The sequence below is a fragment of the Oncorhynchus keta genome, chromosome 9 (genome assembly GCF_023373465.1).
Source record: "Oncorhynchus keta strain PuntledgeMale-10-30-2019 chromosome 9, Oket_V2, whole genome shotgun sequence".
Classification (NCBI taxonomy): Eukaryota; Metazoa; Chordata; class Actinopteri; order Salmoniformes; family Salmonidae; genus Oncorhynchus; species Oncorhynchus keta.
In genome coordinates, this window is record NC_068429.1 from 9749335 (window position 1) to 9774247 (window position 24913).

At 41.9% G+C, this 24913-nt stretch overlaps 3 protein-coding genes across 3 annotated transcripts in view; 2 read left to right on the forward strand and 1 right to left on the reverse strand.

Moving 5' to 3' along the window:
• Window positions 1–400: 400 nt before the first annotated feature.
• hint1 (histidine triad nucleotide binding protein 1) lies at window positions 401–6258 on the reverse strand. Its single transcript, XM_035775394.2, has 3 exons — window positions 5878–6258; window positions 1682–1786; window positions 401–758 (listed from the first exon to the last, which is right to left on the reverse strand). The coding sequence occupies exons 1-3, from the start codon at window positions 5986–5988 to the stop codon at window positions 594–596; spliced, it is 381 nt and encodes a 126-aa protein (XP_035631287.1). The 5' UTR covers window positions 5989–6258; the 3' UTR covers window positions 401–593.
• A 4425-nt stretch (window positions 6259–10683) lies between these two features.
• Window positions 10684–13768, forward strand: lyrm7 (LYR motif containing 7). Its single transcript, XM_052525100.1, has 5 exons — window positions 10684–10836; window positions 11159–11231; window positions 11950–12020; window positions 12350–12431; window positions 12650–13768. The coding sequence occupies exons 1-5, from the start codon at window positions 10819–10821 to the stop codon at window positions 12775–12777; spliced, it is 372 nt and encodes a 123-aa protein (XP_052381060.1). The 5' UTR covers window positions 10684–10818; the 3' UTR covers window positions 12778–13768.
• Window positions 13769–15949: 2181 nt separating this feature from the next.
• cdc42se2 (CDC42 small effector 2) overlaps window positions 15950–24913 on the forward strand; it is a 74778-nt gene continuing 65814 nt past the window's right edge. The window contains exon 1 of the mRNA XM_052525101.1: window positions 15950–16692. The gene's annotated coding sequence lies outside the window, so the exon portion shown is untranslated. The remainder of the gene's footprint in view (window positions 16693–24913) is intronic.

Consider the following 24913-nt stretch of genomic DNA (forward strand, 5'->3'; position numbering starts at 1 on the left):
GCAGCTCAAATTTGCACAAGAGAGGGATTACTCATGCATATTGTTCATTTTTTTGTGTGCGCACGTGCTGATAAGAGTCCAAACTTTCACAAAGGGAACAGAAAAAGCATACAATTAAAAAAAAGCTAAATAAACTCATCGATTGGCAACTTCAAGTGCAGCGATAATTATTCCCCTCACGGCAACTGTAGGCAGGAGCGCTCACACAGCACAAACACAAAACGGCAAAGTAGGCAGCGCCATGCTCGCTACACCAGTTAAATTCATGCAGGTTATAGTAGAGTGCATTTAAATTCCCATTTCATCATAAATAAATGGACATTCAGACAAGACCAGAATAAACCAAATATTTCCTGTCTCTGGGAGATGAAAGGAGAAGAAATGTCAATCACACTGTGGGGCTTGTGAAGTGCATTTATTTACCATTGATATATCATCACATTAAGTCTACGTGACAGACTGACAGTGAAATAAGTTGTAGGTCTACGTGACAGACTGACAGTGAAATAATTTGCATCGGGACAGCATTGGACTATCTGGGGATAAAGAGATGATGGATGGTAGTCAGGCTGGTAGACGGTCTGTGTGGACAGTTAGCCGGGGGGCCAGCCCAACTGGCGTCCGCCCATCACATGGATGTGGATGTGGTAGACGGACTGGCCACCGTCGGGCCCGTCGTTCAAGATCAGCCTGTAGCCCTTGGGCAGGCCGATCTGCTCTGCACACTTCTTGGCCACTATCATCATGTGGCCCAGGAGCTATGACATCACAAAGAAAGAAAAATGTACTTTATTTTTTATTTATTTAACTAGACAAGTCAGTTCAGAAGAAATTCTTGTTTACAAGAAGGCATACCAAAAGGCCTGCTGTGGGGACAGGTCTGGGATAAAAAAATATATATATATAGGACAAAACACACATCATGACAAGAGAGACACAACATAGCATGGCAGCAACACATGATACAAATGAAATTAAACAAGAATCATGAATATTGATTGCAAATCCTAAGCGCTGGAATCCCATTCGGGCCAAACGTTCTGAGAAATCACTGCTTAAACAACCTGCTTAAAGAGACTGAAACAACTATCCATTAGCAACTATGGATATAAAAAATATATATTTTTAAACATTTTATAAAAATGCCAAAATCCTTAACTGATCATGACTCATAAAGCATTAAACATTGTAGAATTGATTAGGCTAAACAGGTCTCCAATGTTCTTTACATCTGAAACATGAGCTGAATAATAACATAGGCTACACCCATAACAGAACAAAATCCTTGAGTCATAGGGACGTTTTCTGGCAGGTTTCCAATAGGTAATGAGTTCCATCTGCTGGCCATTGATTGTCTACTACATTTGTCAACCAATCCATCCCTACAGAGCAACACTGCAAAGGTTTTTTTATTTCCAACCCAACACAACAGACAACTAATCAAGGTTTCAATGTTTAGATTGACCAGTTAAACCAGCTGTTTTAGTGCTGGGATGGAACAGAAGCTTAGCAGTAGCTTAGCACACTGTAGCAGTGACACACTGTAGCAGTGACACACTGTAGCAGTGACACACTGTAGCAGTGACACACTGTAGCTCTCCCAGGATCAGGGGTTTGTCACTGGTCTAGGTTATAGAACCGATGCAACTGAATGAATGAGTTGAGGTGGTGTCACACTTACAGCCGCATCACTGTCCTCTGCTTTTGACAGTTGCACAATTGGTTTTCTTGGGACAACCAAAAAATGAGTAGGGGCTTGTGGGGTAACATCATGGAAGGCTATGCACTGAAAACACACACAGAATAAAAGTTAATAGAAAATACATATTAGTTAACAGCTCTACAGTCGTGGCCAAAATGAGAATGACACAAATATTAATTTTCAAAGTCTGCTGCCTCTGTATGATGGCAATTTGCATATACTACAGAATGTTATGAAGAGTGATCAAATGAATTGAAGTTAATTGCACAGTCCCTCTTTGACATGCAAATGAACTGAATCCCCAAAAAACATTTCCACTGCATTTCAGCCACAAAAGGACCAGCTGACATCATGTCAGTGATTCTCTCGTTAACACAGGTGTGAGTGTTGACGAGGACAAGGCTGGAGATCACTCTGTCATGCTGATTGAGTTCAAATAACAGACTGGAAGCTTCAAAAGGAGGGTGGTGCTTGGAATCATTGTTTTTCCTCTGTCATCCATGGTTACCTGCAAGGAAACACGTGCCGTCATCATTGCTTTGCACAAAAAGGTTCTTCACAGGCAAGGATATTGCTGCCAGTAAGACTGCACCTAAATCAACTATTTATCGGATCAACAAGAACTTTAAGGAGAGCAGTTCAATTGTTGTGAAGAAGGCTTCAGGGCGCTCAAGAAAGTCCAGCAAGAGCCAGGACCGTCTCCTAAAGTTGATTCAGCTGCGGGATCGGGGCACCACCAGTACAGAGCTTGCACAGGAATGGCAGCAGGCAGGTGTGAGTGCAACTGCACGCACAGTTAGGCAAAGACTTTTGGAGGATGGCCTGGTGTCAAGGGCAGCAAAGAAGCCACTTCTCTCCAGGAAAAACATTAGGGACAGACTGATATTCTGCAAAAGGTACAGGGATTGGACTGCTGAGGACTGGGGTAAAGACATATTCTCTGATAAATCCACTTTCTGATTGTTTGGGGCATCTGGAAAAAAGCTTGTCCGGAGAAGACAAGGTGGGCGCTACATTCAGTCCTGTGTCATGCCAACAGTAAAGCATCCTGGGACCATTCATGTATGGGGTTGCTTCTCAGCCAAGGGAGTGGGCTCACTCACAATTTTGCCTAAGAACACAGCCATGAATAACAAACAAAAATCCACAAATTCTGACAAACTCCAAGCATTGATTATGCAAGAATGGGCTGCCAGTCAGGATGTGGCCCAGAAGTTAATTGGCAGCATGCCAGGGCGGATTGCAGAGGTCTTGAAAAAGGGTCAACACTGCAAATATTGACTCTTTGCATCAACTTCATGTAATTGTCAATAAAAGCCTTTGACACTTGTGAAATGCTTGTAATTATACTTCAGTATTCCATAGTAACATCTGACAAAAATATCTAAAGACACTGAAGCAGCAAATTTTGTGGAAATTAATATTTGTGTCATTCTCAAAACTTTTGAGGCTTTACTACAGACCCGGGTTCGATCCCGGGCTGTATCACAAACAGTCGTGGCCAGGAGTCCCATAGGACGGCGCACAATTGGCCTAGCGTCATCAGAGTTAGGGGAGGGGTGGCTTATCGCACTCTAGCGACTCCTTGTGGTGGGCCGGATGCCTACAGGCTGACCCCGGTTGCCAATTGAACTGTGTTTCCACCGATACATTGGTGCAGCTGGCTTCCGGGTTAATCTGGCAGGTGTTAAGGAGCACGGTTAGGCAGGTTAAATTTCTGAGAACACATAACTCGACCTTCACTTCCCGACCCCGTTGAAGAGTTGCAGCGATGAGAAACGATTGAATTTGGGAAGAAAAACAGGGTCAAATAAATTGAAAAAAAGGACACCCTGTTGTTGTTCATGGTTTGGGGCGTCAGGTAGCCTAGTGGTTTGAGTGTAGAGGCGGCAGGGTAGCCTAGTGGCTAGAGTGTAGAGGCGGCAGGGTAGCCTAGTGGTTAGAGCGTTGGAATGGTAACCGAAAGGTTGCAAGATCCCCGAGCTGACAAGGTAAAAATCTGTCGTTCTGCCCCTGAACAAGGCAGTTAACCCACTGTTCCTGAGATGTGAGGGATGCAAGACTTCGCTCTCTCACACACACACACAGTGCACAGGTTTGCGTCTCTCTGTTTAAAGCATGGTAACCAGGGCACCAAAATAGCAGAGAAGCTAAGCCTTGCGTTACAACAATCTTATGCACCATTTACACATCGGCAGACATTCACTTTCAATGGAAGGAAAAGCGAGAGAAGCAGAGTGGGCAGGGGGACCGTTGAGCGATGAGAACATGGCGAGGGAGCTGAACAGACTAAAGTTGGGGAAAGCGGAACTTTATTGAAATCCTCTGCGATATCGTGACTAGAGGTTGACCGATTAATCAACATGGCCACCTGTTACACGAGTGCAGCATGGAGCCAAGGTAAGTTGCTAGCTAGCATTAAACTTATCTTATAAAAAACAATCAATCTTAACATAATCACTAGTTAACTACACATGGTTGATGATATTACTAGGTTAACTAGCTTGTCCTGCGTTGCATATAATCAATGCTGTGCCTGTTAATTTATCATCGAATCACAGCCTACTTTGCTAAACGGGGGATGATTTAACAAAAGCGAAATCGCAAAAAAAATCACAATCGTTGCACGAATGTACCTAACCATAAACATCCATGCCTTTCTTAAAATCAATACACAGAAGTATATATTTTTTAAACCTACATATTTAGTTAAAAGAAATTCATGTTAGCAGGCAATATTAACTAGGGAAATTGTGTCACTTCTCTTGCGTTCGTTGCGAACTAATTTGCCAGAATTTTACATAATTATGACATAACATTGAAGTTTGTGCAATGTAACAGCAATATTTAGACTTAGGGTTGCCGCCCATTCAATAAAATACGGAACGGTTCCGTATTTCACTGAAAGAATAAACGTTTGACCATATTAACGACCAACGGCTCGTATTTCTGTGTTTATTATATTATAATTAAGTCTATGATTTGATAGAGCAGTCTGACTGAGCGGTGATAGGCGGCAGCAGGCTCGTAAGCATTAATTCAAACTTTACTGCGTTTGCCAGCAGCTCTTAGCAATGCTTGATTCACAGTGCTGTTTATGACTTCAAGCCTATAAACTCCTGAGATTAGGCTGGCAATAATAAAGTGCCTATTAGAACATCCAATTGTCACAGGTATATGAAATACAAATGGTACAGAGAGAAATAGTCCTATAATAACTACAACCTAGAACTTCTTAACTGGGAATATTGAACCACCAGCTTTCCTATGTTCTCATGTTCTGAGCAAGGAACTTAAACGTTAGCTTTTCTTACATGGCACATATTGCACTTTTACTTTCTTCTCCAACACTGTGTTTTTGCATTATTTAAACCAAATTGAGCATGTTTCATTATTTATTTGAGACTAAATAGATTTTATTTATGTATTATATTAGGTTCAAATAAAAGTGTTCATTCAGTATTGTTGTAATTGTAATTATTACAAAAATATAACAAATCTGCAGGTCCTCCAATAATCGGTATAGGAAAATATTTAGTAACCAATCAAAGCGCACCATAGCATCCAACCCCTACTGGATTGGTTGTTCATGCGTAACGCTACCTATCTTGCTAGCTAACTTGTTGGCACTCACATGAGGGAGAAGCTAGCGTGGCTAGGTGAGTGCTGCTTGTATAGTGTAAATGGCTGGTAAATTGCCCCATTATGCTTTTCAAATTCTGCATCTACGTCATATAGCTGAGTCTACCTAAAAATCAAATCTATGGTACCAAAACAAAAAAAGATTATACACCTTTTAGCATCTCCAATTTGAAGTAAAATAATTAGTTGAAAATGCAAGCTTGTGTAATTTAGCAGTAACACGTTGTCCACAATAGGGAACTTGCGATATTTAAAATAATTAAATATGTTAAAAGTAATGAAATATTTTAGTAAACGTAGCACACTCACATTTTTACAACAATGACATACATTTCTGAACGCTTGACGTCCCCGATTTGACAGTTTACTTACAGCAAGCTAACTACCCCACTTGCATTTGTGGGTAATAACGGATTCATTGACAACTGGTGTGTCGCTAGCTAGGTGGCTTAACCGTACCATATTGTGTGGTTAACTAGATTCATGGTGTTTGCATGAAGATAAACATATCAATACAAATTATGAATTCATACCTGATCATCTTCAAATAATATTTTTGCAGGAATCTCCTTGCGAATGATTTTGCCGAAGATTGTATCACCGCCGGGCTGGGCAACCTGAGCTTTTGCTATCTCATCCGCCATGGCGCTAGACGTTGGTCTTTGCAGTACGCATGCGCTTGAACCTCTGCCTCAAAGATTAAAGTTTATGGGCTCTGCAGAACGCCAAAACTTGCACACAACGATTGTTTAAAAATATTGAATGCCATTTTTTGGATTTGTCTGTATCACTGAGGTATAATAAGAACGCGCTGTATCATCGAAGACAGTACAGTATGGAGACGTCATGGTCAAGTTGACAAGCAAAAATCATGCGTATAAACACGTCATCGGGCTCTCGCGCCACACTGCGCACGAGCAGACCGTCAAATCAAAGGTACACCTTCGATATAAAGTTGCTTTTGACAAAAAATTAAAACGTGTCAGTTTGTCAGTCTCATGAAGTTGGAGTAATAACAAGTTCGGATAGTTAAGGCATTTGCTCAAATCTAGTTGTGCCTTTAGCTTTCGAGAAAATTAACAACTAAGGAAGAATGTTTTACTTCGCAAGCGTTCCCGAAAGTCTCGCGATGTTGCGCCTCTGGGTTTAGAAACTCTGCGGTATCAGCACTTCATACAGTAAACACGGTGGGCGCGGAAGCAGGGGTGTTATCAGAGATAGAACAATTTTGGCCGAAATTCTGCACATTTTCTTATAGATTAAACATTTGATCTCAATAGAGTTTTCTGTTCTTAAAACTATAATATGTTATGAACAGAGTAGACTAAGGTTGGTAGACTTTACCCTTTCCCAAAGTAAAACAAAACTCGCGTTGTTTAGGAGTGCGAAGCCGAATTTAGGTATTGCACACTGCACAGGCGTTCCCAAACCGAAACATGCAAATATTTGCTAGAACGCGCCAATAAGATCTCGCTAACTTGTGCATAGATCTGCACACCTCCTTGCTTGTTCTGCCCACCAGGACTCATCTGTTCCTGTTGGAAACGACAGACTGTGGTCTATTTTGGGTTAGTTAAAACATGTTTGGTGTAACCATTAGTCCAGCAACTAAAACGAGAGTTTCTATTGGACAAATGCAGCTAGGTTCCTCCCTGTTTCGTTCTGTTGGCTTCTGTTTAAAAAACGTTTTGCAAAAGAATGAATACGCCTCTGGCTAACAATTTTTTTTACATAGTGATAGAGGACTTCTTCGATATTATGGCGTTCGCACATTTTGTTTATCTATGACGCCACCTACTGTGCTGTTGTGTATGGTCGATCACGTTACATTTTGTGATATAAAACTAAAAGGGAAGGTGAAAAATAACTAAATGTGCACCACCAACTCACCCTGCACAAAACATGAAGAACCACCTTCCTAATATTGAGTTGACCCCCCTTATTCTTGACACAAACCGGTGCGCCTGGCACCTACTACCACTCCCCATTCAAAGGCACTTGAATCTGTCTTGCCCATTTGCCCATTCACCCTCTGAATGGCACACATACACAAGCCATGTCTCAAGTATCTAAAAGTTTAAAACTCCTTTAACCTGTCTCCTCCCCTTCATCTACACTGATTGAAGTGGATTTAACAAGTGACATCAATAAGGAATCATAGCTTTTACCTGGATTCATCTGGTCAGTTTATGTCATGGACAGCGCAGCTGCTCATAATGTTTTGTACACTCAGTATACATACCACTATTTAAAAACAACAACATTTAAATCACCATTATTTTGACCCTAACTGATCTAACATCAGGCCTACGGTTGAGAAGGACGGGACCTCAACCTGTCTCTTTCGCAAAAAAACAAACATCAAATATAGTGGAAAATATTCAGACCATTTGAATTTTGCCACATTTTGTTACGTTACAGCCTTATTGTAAAATGGATAAAACATTTGTAAAAATAAATCCTATGTGTGTGCACCAACCACTACATTCACCGTACGGGTCAGTAAGCGTGCACCAACCACTACATTCACCGTACGGGTCAGTAAGCGTGCACCAACCACTACATTCACCGTACGGGTCAGTAAGCGTGCACCAACCACTACATTCACCGTACGGGTCAGTAAGCGTGCACCAACCACTTACATTCACCGTGCGGGTCAGTAAGCGTGCACCAACCACTACATTCACCGTGCGGGTCAGTAAGCGTGCACCAACCACTACATTCACCGTACGGGTCAGTAAGCGTGCACCAACCACTACATTCACCGTGCGGGTCAGTAAGCGTGCACCAACCACTACATTCACCGTACGGGTCAGTAAGCGTGCACCAACCACTACATTCACCGTACGGGTCAGTAAGCGTGCACCAACCACTACATTCACCGTACGGGTCAGTAAGCGTGCACCAACCACTACATTCACCGTACGGGTCAGGTGGCGTGCACCAACCACTACATTCACCGTACGGGTCAGTAAGCGTGCACCAACCACTACATTCACCGTACGGGTCAGTAAGCGTGCACCAACCACTACATTCACCGTACGGGTCAGTAAGCGTGCACCAACCACTACATTCACCGTACAGGTCAGTCGGCGTGCACCAACCACTACATTCACCGTACGGGTCAGGTGGCGTGCACCAACCACTACATTCACCGTACGGGTCAGTAAGCGTGCACCAACCACTACATTCACCGTACGGGTCAGTAGGCGTGCACCAACCACTACATTCACCGTACGGGTCAGTAAGCGTGCACCAACCACTACATTCACCGTACGGGTCAGTCGGCGTGCAGCAACCACTACATTCACCGTACGGGTCAGGTGGCGTGCACCAACCACTACATTCACCGTACGGGTCAGTTGGCGTGCACCAACCACTACATTCACCGTACGGGTCAGTCGGCGTGCAGCAACCACTACATTCACCGTACAGGTCAGTCGGCGTGCACCAACCACTACATTCACCGTACGGGTCAGTCGGCGTGCAGCAACCACTACATTCACCGTACGGGTCAGTCGGCGTGCACCAACCACTACATTCACCGTACGGGTCAGTCGGCGTGCACCAACCACTACATTCACCATACGGGTCAGGTGGCGTGCACCAACCACTACATTCACCGTACGGGTCAGTCGGCGTGCAGCAACCACTACATTCACCGTACGGGTCAGTCGGCGTGCAGCAACCACTACATTCACCATACGGGTCAGGTGGCGTGCACCAACCACTACATTCACCGTACGGGTCAGTAAGCGTGCACCAACCACTACATTCACCGTACGGGTCAGTCGGCGTGCACCAACCACTACATTCACCGTACGGGTCAGTAAGCGTGCACCAACCACTACATTCACCGTACGGGTCAGTCGGCGTGCACCAACCACTACATTCACCGTACGGGTCAGTCGGCGTGCAGCAACCACTACATTCACCGTACGGGTTAGTCCCTCAAATATTTGACCAATACATTTTTTTTTATTTTTTATTATTAAATAATTTATCTTTCGTCTCACTGTGTTTTCAGAATTTTCAGTCAATTCGCAACTGGTTGAATCTCAGTGGAGAAATCATCAGAGAGAGAGTGAAACAGCGGCCCTCTGTCTCAGTATGTGTAGGCCATGTATCTGATGCGGTCTGGAACTTCAACAGTATGACATGTTGCCGCAGTAGCATTTGATTGATTGATGCCAGCAAGCGTCCCTTGATACAATCACATCCTAAGCAAAACATAATTTTCAGATAAACGTGTATTTGTCTGGTCTGCTTGTCCTGTCCTGCAGTAGGTATCTTGCAAAAGTGGCCCTTTCCTAAATGTGGGATGGAGATGGAGATGAATGGAGGATGTGGATTTGACTTAATTCTCTGTACAGGCCAATGATTATGACAGCGACTTTTTTTCTAATCATACATTAATATATTGTGCCACTGGTCTGAGACGATTGCAGTTCAATATGTAGCCTAGTAGGTTAACTAGCTAGCTAACTAACTTAGCTGGTTCATTGTTGCCCATGTGAAGAAGTTAGGCAAGCAAGCATTTTATTTAGGTAGCCTATGACAACAAAAACTAAAAGCGCACTGTATGACAGAGCCATAGACCGTTTTGCCAACATGAAAGTGAGGAGGATGACATTGGTGTTTACAACTAGTCTACAAGTAGGGTGAGTCAACTTTAAATGTTTTACTTGCGCACGCACGGTATACAGACAGACAGACAGACAGACAGACAGACAGACAGACAGACAGACAGACAGACAGACAGACATCAGTACTATGGACAGACACATGGTATTTAGCAACATGGATTGGACTAAATTGTTTTAAAAATCTTTAACCTCTACGGGATCGGTGTCCCCCCTCACGGGACGGTTCAGCTAACGTGTGCTAATGTGATTAGCGTGACTTTTTAAGTAACAGGAACATTTCCCAGGACATAAACATATCTGATATGGGCAGAAAGCTTAAATTCTTGTGAATCTAACTGCACTGTCCAATTTACAGTAGCTGTGTGAAAGAATGCAATGCTATTGTTTGAGGAGAGTGCACAGTTATGAACTTGAAAATGTATTAATAAACCAATTAGGCACATTTGGGCAGTCTTGATGCAACATTTTTGTTGTCATGGCCTTATTGTATATCACAGGTGGTGCATGAACGAATGGGTTATAGAGCAAACAACACAATGATCACAACATAGGTTGTAATATGGCTTTTTTGCTGGCTTGGCTTCCCCTGTGGTTTTACCCACGCACCGCTGCTGCTCCAACAGGGTCAACCGGAAGGATCCGGCAATGAAGTTGGAACTCCCAGTTGACCACGTGAAAATGGATGGAAGCCCTCAATGGCGCCGCCCATACAAGTTCTGCCTTTTGGCCACTAGAGGCCTCTATCATTCTTCATGATCCCATACGCTCTCTAATGCTGCATCGTGCCTGTATTGCTTACTGTCGAGTCGGTTCAATTGTAAAGTCAAGATGGCTTCTCGTTTGAAGGTGATTGTTAAAACGTTAAGATGTTGGCATGTTTTTGTATTATATATTGCTTCCAGAGCATTTGGTGTTTTCTGTCGTATAAAATAATGTAAAAATAGTAATTTTTGTTCATCTGGATAGCCGTATAAGATAAACCAGCTCACATGCTTTACCATTTGAACTAGCTAGCAAGCTAGTAAACTAGCCTAGCTGGCTATATTAGCAAACTTACCTAGTCCTAGGCTTGGCCATCTTGAAGGTAATGAATAATTGTTTGTAGTGTTATTGTAGTGCAATAGAGATTGTTGTATGATAAAGGTTATTTAATCGTTTCTTTACATAGGTCCTCAGAGTGTTCAAAGCACTGCACAGAACAAGATTGGAGTTGTTCAAAGAAGATACCAGAGCATTGACAGGTAGTTAGTTGGCTATTATCAAATGAGTTGCTAGATAGTAGACAGTTTATTATTTTTAATAAGTGGAATCAGTTGTGTAGTGCTAAATATATGGTAATGTTACGCATACACAGTGTAGTGCTAACTATATGGTAATGTTACGCATACAAAACATAAAGAACACCTGCTCTTTCCATGACAGACTGACCAGGTGAAAGCTATATGATCTCTTATTGATGTCACTTAATCCACTGATGATACAGGTTAAAGAAGGATTTTTAAGCCTTGAGACACCTGAGACATGGATTGTGTATGTGTACCATTCAGAGGGTGAATGGGCAAGACAAAATATTTAAGTGTCTTCGAACGGGGTATGGTAGGAGGTGCCAGGCGCACTGGTTTGAGTGTATTTGAACGGGGTATGGTAGTAAGTGACAGGCGCACCGGATTGTGTTAAAAGCTGCAACGCTGCTGCATAGTATGGTTCAATCAAACCACATGTCAACAAACTCTGTCCGTGCATTTGTGACAAATTGAACAAAATCGTTGCATTGTCATGCAAAATGTCAAAATAGCTGCAGCAAAATCTAGCATTTTACACTGCAAATATCACACAAAAAAATTCAATTTGAAATCCTGGAGGGATTGACTACATAAGATATGTGTAGTAGCAGTGACTAACAGCTGTTTGACCTGACTAGCTTTTACATTTTTTTTTTTTTATGTTCAACCCCCTAAGCTGCAAGACGAAAGATAAATGAGGAATTCAGGAAAAACAAAAATGAGACTTCGGAGGAAAACATCAGTCAGGTATAGTAGGCTTTGCATTCATCAGGAAAGGGGATTCTTATCGATGATATGAGCTAGCACTCTTGGTTCAAAGCTTAGTCTACATATCCAGCATACATATTGATAACTGGTATGTGGTATTGTTAAACATACACTTGTTTAACAGTTTTTCCTAGCCACTGTGCTTCTACATCTGCATTGCTTGCTGTTTGGGGTTTTAGGCTGGGTTTCTGTATAGCACTTTGTGACATCGGCTGATGTAAAAAGGGCTTTATAAATACATTTGATTGATTTATGTGTCTAGAGACTGAGCACAATAGAGTGTTCATATTTCTACTGTATTTTTCCAGATGATTAAAATGGCCGCTGGTGTGGAAGTGTTTCTTCGCCAAGATGTCGTACAAGCCGAGCATGTAGCTGAAGATAGGATTCGTAAGTTATTTTCTTTTTAAACAATCAAGTATAATACATCAAGAAAAGGAAAAACATATTTTGCTATATTTTTTTTTTTGCCACGTTGGGTAATGAGAAACACAACAATTACAGCAGTCATATATAAGAACGATATGAATAGGGGTTTAGGCTATGCCCACAGGGGTTTGTTATTCACATTTAGCCTCCAGTGTTTCCTGTGCCTTTTCATTTCACAGAACTCCGACCGAGAGAGAGCCTTCTTCTGGAAAACGTACCGTACTGCGATACACCTAGGAAAAGGTCTTCTTCCAACAATGCACCAAAACAAAGTTGTAACGATGCACCAATTACACGATGTGAATGACCAACAATAACAGCTGAAGATTTTTTTTCTTACTCCTCTGGAATAATTTAAGTGTAATTCGAGACATCAATTATAGAACATACAGTATGTTATTTTATGGTGTGTGTGTGTGAGGGGGGTTAAGAGTTTGTCATACAAATGTGGAAGCTGTAGATTTGCCTTTAAGGTCAAAGGTGAAATTCATTGTAAATTCAATGCATATTATTTTGTTTGCTGCTATATTATGTTGATTTCTTGTTGAATGAATGACTGTTAATGCCATAACTGAGTTGTGTTGTATGACTTTGAGAACAGTACCAGATTTCGTATCGTAATACTCGATACCAAGGGAAAAACAGAAGGTGTATTAGCCATTAGTCACGGAATGGCACTTGATCCAGACAAATCTTTTGAGTTCAGTATCATTACATTTGAATTGTTATATATATATATTTGTATGTATACGTTAATTAATCAACTTCACTCATACAAACAATGTAACTTTTTTTTTTTTTAGCAATCTAACTACATAACAATTTATTTGAGTGGTCAATCTAGTCTTTTGATAATCTGAGTAAATCAAAATGTAGCCTAGGCCTATTTACAATACAGATTAATGCATATTCAATAGAAGTGTGTGCATGCATTGAGTTATTGAGCTTGTTTTGGCTGATTTCATGGAAAACAATCGGTTTCTCTTCAATTTGGGACTCGTTTTATTGTACTGATCAACATTGTATAGAAGAAGAAATATCTAATTTTATAAAAGTGCGCGCGCTAAAACCATTTTAGATAATTCCATTGGTCGTTAAGTGAATTGTCCACTCACCCGGGGCACCGTGCCATGAAAAAAGGAACTCCACCACTCCGTTTCGGGGATCGAGCAAAGATGATCTTAACTGGGAGAGACGTGACGAATAATGATTCAGATGAATATAGGCTTTGAAGTCAGCTATATTTTGTGTTATGGTTTGCAAGCAAGGTGCGAATTACACCGTGATATCTTGACGAACATTTTTTTACGGGCCTGAAAATGAATTATCTTTTGATGTGGCATGAATAGTTCCAGTTCACGTACCAGTTATCAATATGTATGCTGGATATGCAGACTAAGCTTTGAACCAAGAGCGCTAGTTTATATCATCAAACTAATGGACATTGTTGCCGTGTTCGCATTATTCAAGCGTGTTAACGTCTGTACACGTCTGTGATCCTCTCAATCAGTAGACGACGCCAGTGACCACAGGTGATGCTGCTTGCATAATAAGTGGGAAACTCGGAAAATACTTGTAAACTGGAAGAAATGAGTTGTGTGCGTTCACGTGTGTTGAACTCGTTGATAACGCAGATTAGTTCATGGCAAACAAGCTGCAACAACCATAAAATACAAGTACAGATATCATCCTCGTAAATAAATGAATAGATCTTGTTTTTTTGTGGCATTTTAACTGCCGAAAACGCTGTTATCAAGGTAATTTCCTTTGTATGTGACGTCAAAGTTCAGAATGTGGGAGAAGTCGGAGCTCAGAGATGATAGACTAATGTCCCACAGGTGATAGACTAATGTCCCACAGGTGATAGACTAATGTCCCACAGGTGATAGACTAATGTCCCACAGGTGATAGACTAATGTCCCACAGGTGATAGACTAATGTCCCACAGGTGGGGGGAGCGTTCAAGTGGATTTTTCCCCCCAGTTTTTTGGGGGTTAATGTGTGTGCAAATACTGTACCCATATGGCTGTTTCACAGACACAGAATAAGCCTAGATCTACAGTTCTACAAGGGCTATAAAATAACCCTAAAGTAGATGCTTTTTCATTATTACACTTAAAATAGAGAGGGACTACTAAAACACACAGAAGCGGGTGGAGGAGGGTAGGAAGACGGTGGAAACGGATGTTCTGTTTCAAGCAGATGATACTTGGAGTGGAGATGAGAGAGAGGAATTGGATTACAAAAATAAAAAAAGACAAATTATGTGGTAGTGGAATCTAGTAAATCCGGTCCTTGTTCTGATTATTTTGGGGTCGGAGTGAGGGTTTTGGATCAATGGAGTTAACTGGGAGATCCATTTTGAAGTCTATGAAAATCGTGGATAAGATGAGGGCGTCGGTGAGAGTAATGAGAAGTGGTCTTATTTTGGTTTCCTGTGCATCTGTGGAACAGAAGGTAGCGTGCTCTGCGCCTCAGGAAGATGTCAGATTGGAATGTGTTGTGTGTGGATCTTCAAAGCAGTGTGCCTATCAAGGGGGCAATGTTATGCGCTACAAGCAAATGCAAGGGAAATACATTAAGAATTGGATCAAGTGGTTGGTGCACACTGACTGACCCGCATGGTGTATGGAGTGAGGAAACGCACTCTATCCGTTCTGTTGGTTTTTGAAGAAGAGTTTCTCCCTTCTCACGTAGTATTTGGGTTTTGTGAAATACCCTGCAAGAGCCTACATGCCCAAACCCCATGCAGTGTGATACATGTAAATGATTTGGTCATGTGTCAAGTGTATGTAGACGGGAGGAGTATCGTATGCCGGCTGAGCCTAAATGTTACAATTGTGGCGGCGGACATGCGCCTCAATTTACTGAAGTGTCCTGTTAGGGTGAAGGAGACAAGAATAAGGGCTGTCCAGAATGCCTGTTCTCCGGAGGCTGGGTGAGAAGAGTGGAAGAGAGGAATAATGGTAGTATAAGGAGACACCAGTGATTATTCTTTGTCGACAGAGCGATCCTGACATGTTTTCATGTTAAAGAAGGTGGACTCTGTAGCGTTTATTGCATTGATTATCAACTGTACAGTGCAAACAGAAATCTGGGGAAAATAGGCATCGTTGTGAGTGTGTGTATGTTTTTGGGGTGATTTTACAGCAGAGGTATTACAAGAAATCCTGTCGATTAAATACTCTATCCTCACAGGTTCCAGAGCCTGTGTAGGGATGTGATTTGAACTGTGACCTAAGGAGTGGGATTTTTTAAAATTCCCGCAATGGAATATTTTTATTTCACTACCCAGTACAGTAGGTGGCAGCAACACACCAGTGGGTTGTAGTCTGCCATTAAACCTCGAAGAAGAAGAAAACACAGAGAACGTTATCAGTTTCTAAACCAAGAGGCACAACATCGCGTGACTTCTGGGAACGCTTGCAAAATAGACCAAACAGACCAGAACGGTGTTTGGGATTTGAGAAGTCAATGAGAGAAGTGCAAAAGTAATCCTTAGTTGCTTATTTTCTCGAAATCTAAAGGCACAACCTAGATTCAAGCCAATGTCGTAAGCAGATGAATATATTATTACTCCAACCTCATAAGAGTGACAAACGGAGACGTTTTCATTTTCGTCAAAAACAACTTTATTTCCAAGGGGTGCCTTTGATTGGACGACCTGCACATGCGCAGTTCGTCGAGAGACGACTTGTTAGACCCGATGACGTGTTTCTACGCATGCGCTAAATTAGCCAATTTCGCTATGGAAATTGCCTACTCGTGTGATCGGGGACTGGATAAGCAGTTTTCATACTGTACTGACTTTGATGTAAATGCAATTAGAACTACAGTGCCTGTGCATTTGTCAGGAGTGGAACTGCTATTGACTACGACAATGTAGCACTAGGGGGCGCTGTTTGGGCGTACAATATTTTTCCTAGAGATTTCCAGTGGGAGTGTTCTTATGTCAACCCCTCTCCCGCCTGATACCGACGGATTTCTCCCTATTCAATTCGGATAGTGTGTAGCTAGTAGTAGTAAGAAGGTTACGTTCATGGTTTTTAACTTAAAATCTTCAAAACATCGCCCGTGAAAACGGCAGGCATCGGTACCGGTTTTATTCTGCGAATAAATCACTGCAAGCTCGCGGAGGTTCCTTTGCACAGGTGAAACCATTTTCCGCATTGGTGGAGGATTGCATTGGGATATCATCAGCTGAACGGGTCGATTGATATTGGTAAGATTGCGGTTCGTTCTACCTTGATGAAAGCGTATCCAACGTTAGTTCTAGGATATATGCCTGAAGAATATAGCATTGTTCATGTTTTTGGAAGGGAAAAGCATTGAATGACCCAGTGTTATTTGAAATCATTTTATTCATCATCTGAATTCGTGCTGTCAAGGAAATGACTCACTGAATGCTGAAAGCTGAAAGCGTACAAAAAGTAAACCAGTACTAGAACAAGCTATTCAGTTGCGGGGAACACCTGCAATTTTGGCGTCCCTACTAGTAAACTACTTACTCCTGTGTATCTGTTGTAGACTAACTAGCTAGCTCTCTAATGTGTACACCATGGTATCTAGCTAACATATTATAACAGGCTGATGTGATGCTCCATTAGCCGTTACAGGATAGGTACTGTTTGGTGAAGCACATATCAATTAATTTGAGGATACAACTGTCTTCATTCTCGATTTGGACAAACATGTATAATCTAAAATGTATGTGTCCAGTTGCAGGTGGTTCATTTGGATTTATAAAATAGTAATTTTGTTTAAAAAAAATAATTGTTTTGCGCCATAAAGTAATCCAACAATGTGTACACCACCATCTTGTCTATTTCAAATATTCTCTCAATGATCGAGACCGGTGTGCAGCACTTTGGGATGGACCCACCTGTCTCCATCAATGAGAGAAGATTTGAAATGGACAACATGGTGGCGAACACATTGTTGGATAGCTTCATGTTCATGGAGCAAAACATGTATTTTAATAACGGTGCATTTTCTAAATTCAAACGAACCACCTGCAACAGGACACATACATTTTAGAAGGTACATATTTTTGACCGAATCGAAAACGAAAATAGTCTCGCCAGGTTAAGGCTGGTTGAAAATGATCTGTTCTGCTCCAAAAAGTAGAGATGCCTTTCCTGTAATGGCTATTGGAGCGTCACATTAGCCCATTACATTCTGCTAGCGGTTTTGACAGGTGGCTCTTTAATCTGAACACCAATTTACATACATGGTACATATGGATAAATACATTTTACATGGTGCTTTAGCATATGGACAGCAGTATGGTCAAATATAGCTATTGTTTCATCTCAACAATAGTCGGTGTCAGGGAATTTTCTGCTTGCAACTAATGGATGATGCAATCCGTTTTCCGTTTACAAACTGTGAAAATTCAGAATGCTGGAGTGGATTCTGTGATTCCACCTGTTCCATGGATGATGATGGCCAGTCTTGTAACCATACAGTAAGCTTACATTATGGGACAATAGTTTGTGATCTATGCAAATATTTCACAAGCAAAACAATGCATTTTTATTTGACACAAAATGTTGTGGTTAGGTGACAGAAATACAATGAGTCATTGCACCTCTTATCGTCACCACAATGGAACCATTCTGTAGAAACTGTAGCCTATAATCCCTCTCTACCTTCAATTATGCTGGTAGGGTAGGGCATAATTGGTTCCTACTTTAGCTACCCTCCCTACAACAGGCTAGTGTAGGCCTACACATGGGAGTCAAACGGCAGGCAAACTGCCAAATTGTGTTTCACTGGTACTGTGAGAACTTGCCTACATTAAACATCACTGAGGTATTAGGTGGAAATTAGTGGTGGAGGGACATTTAAAACTGGCACACTCAAGAATTCAGAACATGGGATTTAGATCAATTTTCTTTTTTTAATGGATCAGAAAGGGGCTTAGGCGATGGGTGTGGCAATAGATGCGGTCGACTTATCATGGCACCTGAATTTTACAGCTCCCCACATCTTGGCAGTGTACAGAAATGTTTTGTATTTTTAAGCCAATTTCCTGTAATTCTACATATTCTGCCATGGAGCTCAGAGAATTTAGCCGTTTTAATGCCAATTTTATGCATCTTTCTATGGCGAATGCTGTGTTCTTTTGCTCAAACAATCAATACAGCTAAATTAGTATTATTATTTTTAATTCTCCCTGTAACTTTTATTTTGGTGATTGTTCATAGTCCTAATGGGTCCATTTTTCTAATTTTTGCATTTACAGTACCAGTCAAAAGTTTGCACACAACTACTCAGTCAAGGGTCTTTCTTAATTTGTACTTTTTTTTCTACATTGTAGAACAATAGTTAAGACATTAAAACTATGAAATAACACATGTAGTAACCAAAAAAAGTGTTAAACAAAGCAAAATATATTTTATTTGAGATTCTTGAAAATAGCCACCCTTTGCCTTGACAGCTTTGCACACTTTTGTCATTCTCTCAACCAGCTTCACCTGGAATACTTTTCCAATAGTCTTGAAGGAGTTCCCAAATATACTGAGCACTTATTGGCTGCTTTTCCTTCAATCTGCGGTCCAACTCATGGGGCGGCAGGTAGCCTCGTGGTTAGAGCGTTGGGCCAGTAACCGAAATGTTGCTAGATCGAATCCTCGAGCTGACAAGGTAAAAATCTGTCGTTCTGCCCCTGAACAAGGCAGTTAACCCACAGTTCCTAGGCTGTCATTGTAAATAAGAATTTGTTCTTAACTGACTTGCCTAGTTAAATAAAGGTTCAATTTTTAAAAATGGATCCCAAACCATCTCAATTAGGTTGAGATCGTGTGATTGTGGAGGCCAAGTCATCTGATGCAGCACTCCATCACTCTCCTTGGTCAAATAGCCTTTACACAGCCTGGAGGTGTTGGGTCATTGTCCTGTTGAAAACAAATGCTAGTCCCACTAAGCGCAAACCAGATGGGATGGCGTAACCAGCATTCTGCAGCGATTGTGTGCCTTTAATTCTAAATAAATCACAGCACACCTCCACACCAGCACACCTCCATGCTTCATGATGCGAACCACACGTACCGAGATCATTCGTTCATCTACTCTGTGTCTCACAAAGACATGGTGGTTGGAACCAAAAATCTCAAATTTGGACTCATCAGACCAATTGACACATTTCTTCCTGTCTAATATCCATTGCTCGTGTTTCTTGGCCCAAGCAAGTCTCTTCTTATTATTGGTGTCCTTTAGTTCTTATTATTGGTGTCCTTTAGTTCTTATTATTGGTGTCCTTTAGTATGGTTTCTTTGCAGCAATTCGACCATGAAGGCCTGAGTCTCCTCTGAACAGTTGATGTTTAAATGTGTCTGTTACTTGAACTCTGTGAAGCATTTATTTGGGCAGCAATCTTAGGTACAGTTAACTCTAATGAACTTATCCTCTGCATCAGAAGTAACTCTGGGACTTCCTTTCCTGTGGCCGTCCTCATGAGAGCCAGTTTCATCATAACACTTGATGGTTTTGCGACTACACTTGAAGAAACTTTAAGTTTTTAATTTTCCACATTGACTGACGCTCGTGTCAAAGTATTGATGGACTGTCCTTTCTCTTTGCTTATTTGAGTTGTTCTTGCCATAATAAGGCAAAACTGATAGACACATACCTCAAGCGACTTACAGCTGTAATCGCAGCAAAAGGTGGCGCTACAAAGTATTAACTTAAGGGGGCTGACTAATTTTGCACGCCCAATTTTTCAGTTTTTGATTTGTTAAAAAAGTTTGAAATATCCAATAAATGTCGTTCCACTTCATGATTGTGTCCCACTTGTTGTTGATTCTTCACAAAAATATACAGTTTTATATCTTTATGTTTGAAGCCTGAAATGGGACAAAAGGTCGCAAAGTTCAAGGGGGCCGAATACTTTAGCAAGGCACTGTATATATATCACACACACACAGTTGAAGTCGGAAGTTTACATACACCTTAGCCAAATACATTTCAACTCAGTTTTTCACAATCCCTGACATTTAATCCAAGTAAAAATTCCCTGTTTTAGGTCAGTTACGATCCCCACTTTAAGAGTGTGAAATGTCAGAATAATAGAGAGAGAAGGATTTAAAAAAATATATATTTTATTTCTTTCATCACATTCCCAGTGGGTCAGAAGTTTACATACTAAATTAATATTTGTTAGCATTGCCTTTAAATTGTTGAACTTTGGGTCAAATGTTTTGGGTAGCCTTCCACAAGCTTCCCACAATGAGTTGGGTGAATTTTGGCCCATTCCTTCTGACAGAGCTGGTGTAACTGAGTCAGGTTTGTAAGGCCTCCTTGCTCGCATATACATTTTGTTTTACTTCTTCAGTGGCCACAATCTCAATAGTGAGGTCACTGTATGTCCTCCGGTGTAGGGCAGGTTCTAGGTGAGACAGGGACTTGAACCTTGGACCCAGTGCAGTAAATATATGAAGGTAGTCCTATACATTAGGGGGGTATCTGGGGTTCAGGTCCTCTCTAATGGCAGCCTTGACATCTCTAGTGGTGGTGCTGTCTTCCTGTCTTCCTCACTTGGGTCCATGGATTGTAGAATCCTTGTTTTCAGAGGTAGGATCATGGACACAGACGGTGCAGTTTCGGTGCTCAATAGGGTTGTAACCGTTTTGAGGGGTTTGAGCACCTGGAGGACCTCCTCTGCCACTTTCATGTCCTCATCAAAGGTGATGATGTCTTTGTTTTTTCAGAGTTCCATCTTGTTGTGACATCGTGTATGAGCTTGTGGGTCGGTAGCTGTAACACTTCCTGCTTGGTCTTAAGCACATGAGCGGCTGTTGTGCTCCGGTGGAAAAAGGAAACCACCTCCCTGGTCCTCCCAAGGAGGTGGTCCATCTGGTTCACTGAGGTTCCCCTTTAGGATGCTAGATTGATCACAGCTATCTGTGGCCCCAGTCCAGCCTCTATCACTGCATTTACTTGGTTCTTGGCATTATCCCGTCCTCGCTCCTGGTGCACGTAGGCCCGCCCTCGCTCCTGCTCTGGTGCACGTAGGCCCGCTCCTGCTCTGGTGCACGTAGCCCCGCCCTCGCTCCTGCTCTGGTACACGTAGGCCCGCCCTCGCTCCTGGTACACGTAGGCCCACCCTCGCTCCTGCTCTGGTAAACGTAGGCCGCCCTCGCTCCTGGTACACGTAGGCCCGCCCTCGCTTTGCCTTGCGTACCTCCTGACCTGTTTGAATGTTTTACATAGCCTATACCCATTTGATTCTTAAAGAATATAACTTGTAAATACCTCATGTTCAGATTCTGCGTCCTCCAAAAAACACCACCCAGCCAAGCCTGGAAGCCTGGCTTCTTAACCCAGAAGCCAGCTGCCATAATGTGTCGGAGGAAACAACATCGTCCAGCTGGCGACCAGAGTTAGCTTGCAGGCGCCCGGCCCGCCACAAGTTGCTAGAGGGACAAGGAAATCACGGCTGGCCAAACCCTCTTCTAAACCGGATGACGCTGGGCCAATTGTGCGCCGCCTCATGGGTCTCCCGGTCACAGCCGGCTGCATGACAGCCTGGGATTGAACCTGGATCTGTAGTGACACTGCGATGCAGTGCTTTAGACTTTTGTGCCACTCGGGAGGTCAAACAAAGTAAATGTAAACAAACACTGTATATAGTCTGAAAACATGGTTAAAACTATATTTTTGATAGTCATTTTGGATGGTCATTCCTTGCATCCATAGCTGATTTTGAGTGGTTACATTTCTCTAGGCCCAGCCCTCAGCTTTAAAAAACAAACAAAAAAAAACAAAAGAGGTGAGGTGACCACTTTATTGTTTTAATTAAGGATTCTAGCTTTTAACGAGTAGGCTAATATATTAATAAATGAATGAAGGTAGCCTTGCAGTCAGAGGCGAGCCAGCAACTGGAGGGTTGCCAGTTCAAGTCCCGGGAAAAATCTATCAGTGAGCTGGCAATCGGAGGGCTACTACCAGTATCAAATTCTAGATGCCATTGCCTGCCATTGTGTCCTTGAGCAGGGAACTTAACTCCCCACAACAAGGGCTCCCCGGGCACCCAACGTGGCAGCCCTCTGCCCCTCCAAAACTTGTCTATGTATGTGTGTCTTGGATGGATTGGGTTAAAAGCGGAGGTCACATTTCGGTTGGACCTTGACCAACAAAGTGATCATAATCTATGAAATGTTATTTTGGCTTTGTAAAAAAAACATTTACCCCCAATGGACCATTTTATAATTTCTTCTCATGACGACGCCTGCTCTTGCTGGAGTTTCATTAAACAAAATTCCTGTCAGAATAAAGGTTGGAGTGGTTAATGAATAACATTCTCTTGTAGTTTCTTTCCTCTCCGAGTACTTTGAGAAAAGCGGTGTAAAACCTACATTTGTCATGTCAATGGTGGGAACTCTTTACTAGACCACATCCACTGCATTGGCTGAAGACTTATTACATTGTGCTTCTGAAAAAAACATACCACATGGAAAATGTTTGACTACGCATAAAATGCAACCTAGTTTTTACTAACACTGTTGCCTTTCCCCAGATGCTTTACTTGCTGAGTCTTGACATGTTAAGTGGTTTGAGACTGACTGAGGCTGTGACCTCATATATCTAGACAAAACACTCTTCTGGCATGCTCATGATCCATGCACTTAACCTAACAGAGAACCACAGGGGTTTGGAGAAAACCCGCTATAACGGAAAATGATGTCCTGCAAGGGGATGTTATGTCGTTGATCAACCCCCATAAAAAAAAATATTTAAGACATTTTATTTGTTTTATTTACAATGACGGCCTACTCCGGCCAAACCTGGACGATTCTGGGCCAATTGCGCGCCGCCCTACGGTCGGATGTGATACAGCCTGGATTCGAACCAGGGACTGCGTCTTGCACTGAGATGCAGTGTTTTAGACCGCTGCGCCACTCGGGGACACCCAATGGAAATGGAGGCATTACCTCTCAAGTAAAGGCATGCAAAATGATAGTCTCCTTTTGTCATCCCTGAACCACTTTAAGGGCCCTATCTGACAATCCCCCTACATCGCTTACAGCTGGCGTCTGACTGAGGAATGATAAAACAGCCTCCGTTGTTGTCCCTGCTTTGCACATTCAGACCTGTCCTATATTTGCTATCTGTAATATCAAGGGAACAAGCCGTACTTAAACTGAGAGCGGGTGATTTAACAGCCAAGAGAAGAAGTTGCAAACCTATCGCATGACGTAACCACATCAACGATGAACAAACTCTCTAATCGAGTGAAGACTCCATTCTTCCAGTAGTACTGCAGGGCATATTCTATCAATGCAGCTGTATATAACCCAATGCCGGCTGAAGTAGGTGTCCTTGTGCAGTTGCCACAAATTGAAACTTAGGCCTACTGCCCTCCAAACGAAATTCCCAAAGAAGTCCACATTTTGAAAGCATTATGATGGCTGGTTATGCCTATGAACAAGCTCGTCTGAACGTATTTTGTGACATCTGGATTCACTGGGGCTCATGCAGCCAAAACAACGTCTGCATGCGAACGGGTGAGCTTCCTTGTGTAACGCCAGTTTTACATCCTATCTGTGTAGAACCTGAAAGATTTAAAATCTCATGAATGAATTGTTTCCTTAGGCAACGCTTGAGCGCTGCTGTCAGTTTACCTAATTGTGATTTAAATCCAGAAGATCATTTTGGTTTATGAATCAGTGTACCTCGTGTGGGCCTGACTTGTAATTGCACCAGTGCAGTAATGATTGGGTACATTCAGAAAGAGTGAGCAAATGAAGGAAGTTTTTTTTTTACCCCCGCTTATAAATAAGTGCCTTGGCCCTCAGTTCAGTATCCATAGCAACTACTCTGCTTAGTGACAAGACATGTTGAGTCGCATGGGCTGTCTGTATGGAGGGCTGTCTATGGAGGTTAAGAAACCAAAATAGCGTTGATTAATACAGGGTTTAGAGCTATGTGCTATTGGTCATTGGTCTCTCTTACCATCTATCTGTATAGTAATGTGTAGTGTAGAGGTCTGTATGGAGGGCTGTCTGTATTAGAGGTTGACCGGTTATGATTTTAACACCGATACCGATTTTATTGGAGGACCAAAAACGCCGATACCGATTAATCGGCCAACTTTATTTTATTTTTATTTATTTTATTATTTGAAATGTATTTTTATTTATAATAATGACAATTACAACAATACTGAATGAACACTTATTTTAACTTAATATAATACGTCAATAAAATCAATTTAGCCTCAAATAAATAATGAAACGTGTTCGATTTGGTTTAAATAATGCAAAAACAAAATGTTGGAGAAGAAAGTAAAAGTGCAATATGTGCCATGTAAGAAAGCTAATGTTTCAGTTCCTTGCTCAGAACATGAGAACATATGAAAGCTGGTGGTTCCTTTTAACATGAGTCTTCAATATTCCCAGGTAAGAAGTTTTAAATTGTAGTTATTATAGGACTATTTCCCT

What these genes read in the sequence shown, in the direction of transcription:
- hint1 (XM_035775394.2), bottom strand. Translation starts at nt 5,988, where the DNA reads ATGGCGGATGAGATAGCAAAAGCTCAGGTTGCCCAGCCCGGCGGTGAT. An exon ending in TATTATTTGAAGATGATCAG is followed by an intron (nt 1,787 to 5,877) that starts GTATGAATTCAT and finishes GTGTGTTTTCAG; the next exon opens with TGCATAGCCTTCCATGATGT. An exon ending in CAGAGGACAGTGATGCGGCT is followed by an intron (nt 759 to 1,681) that starts GTAAGTGTGACA and finishes GTGATGTCATAG; the next exon opens with CTCCTGGGCCACATGATGAT.
- lyrm7 (XM_052525100.1), top strand. An exon ending in AGATACCAGAGCATTGACAG is followed by an intron (nt 11,232 to 11,949) that starts GTAGTTAGTTGG and finishes CAACCCCCTAAG; the next exon opens with CTGCAAGACGAAAGATAAAT. An exon ending in TGTAGCTGAAGATAGGATTC is followed by an intron (nt 12,432 to 12,649) that starts GTAAGTTATTTT and finishes TTCATTTCACAG; the next exon opens with AACTCCGACCGAGAGAGAGC.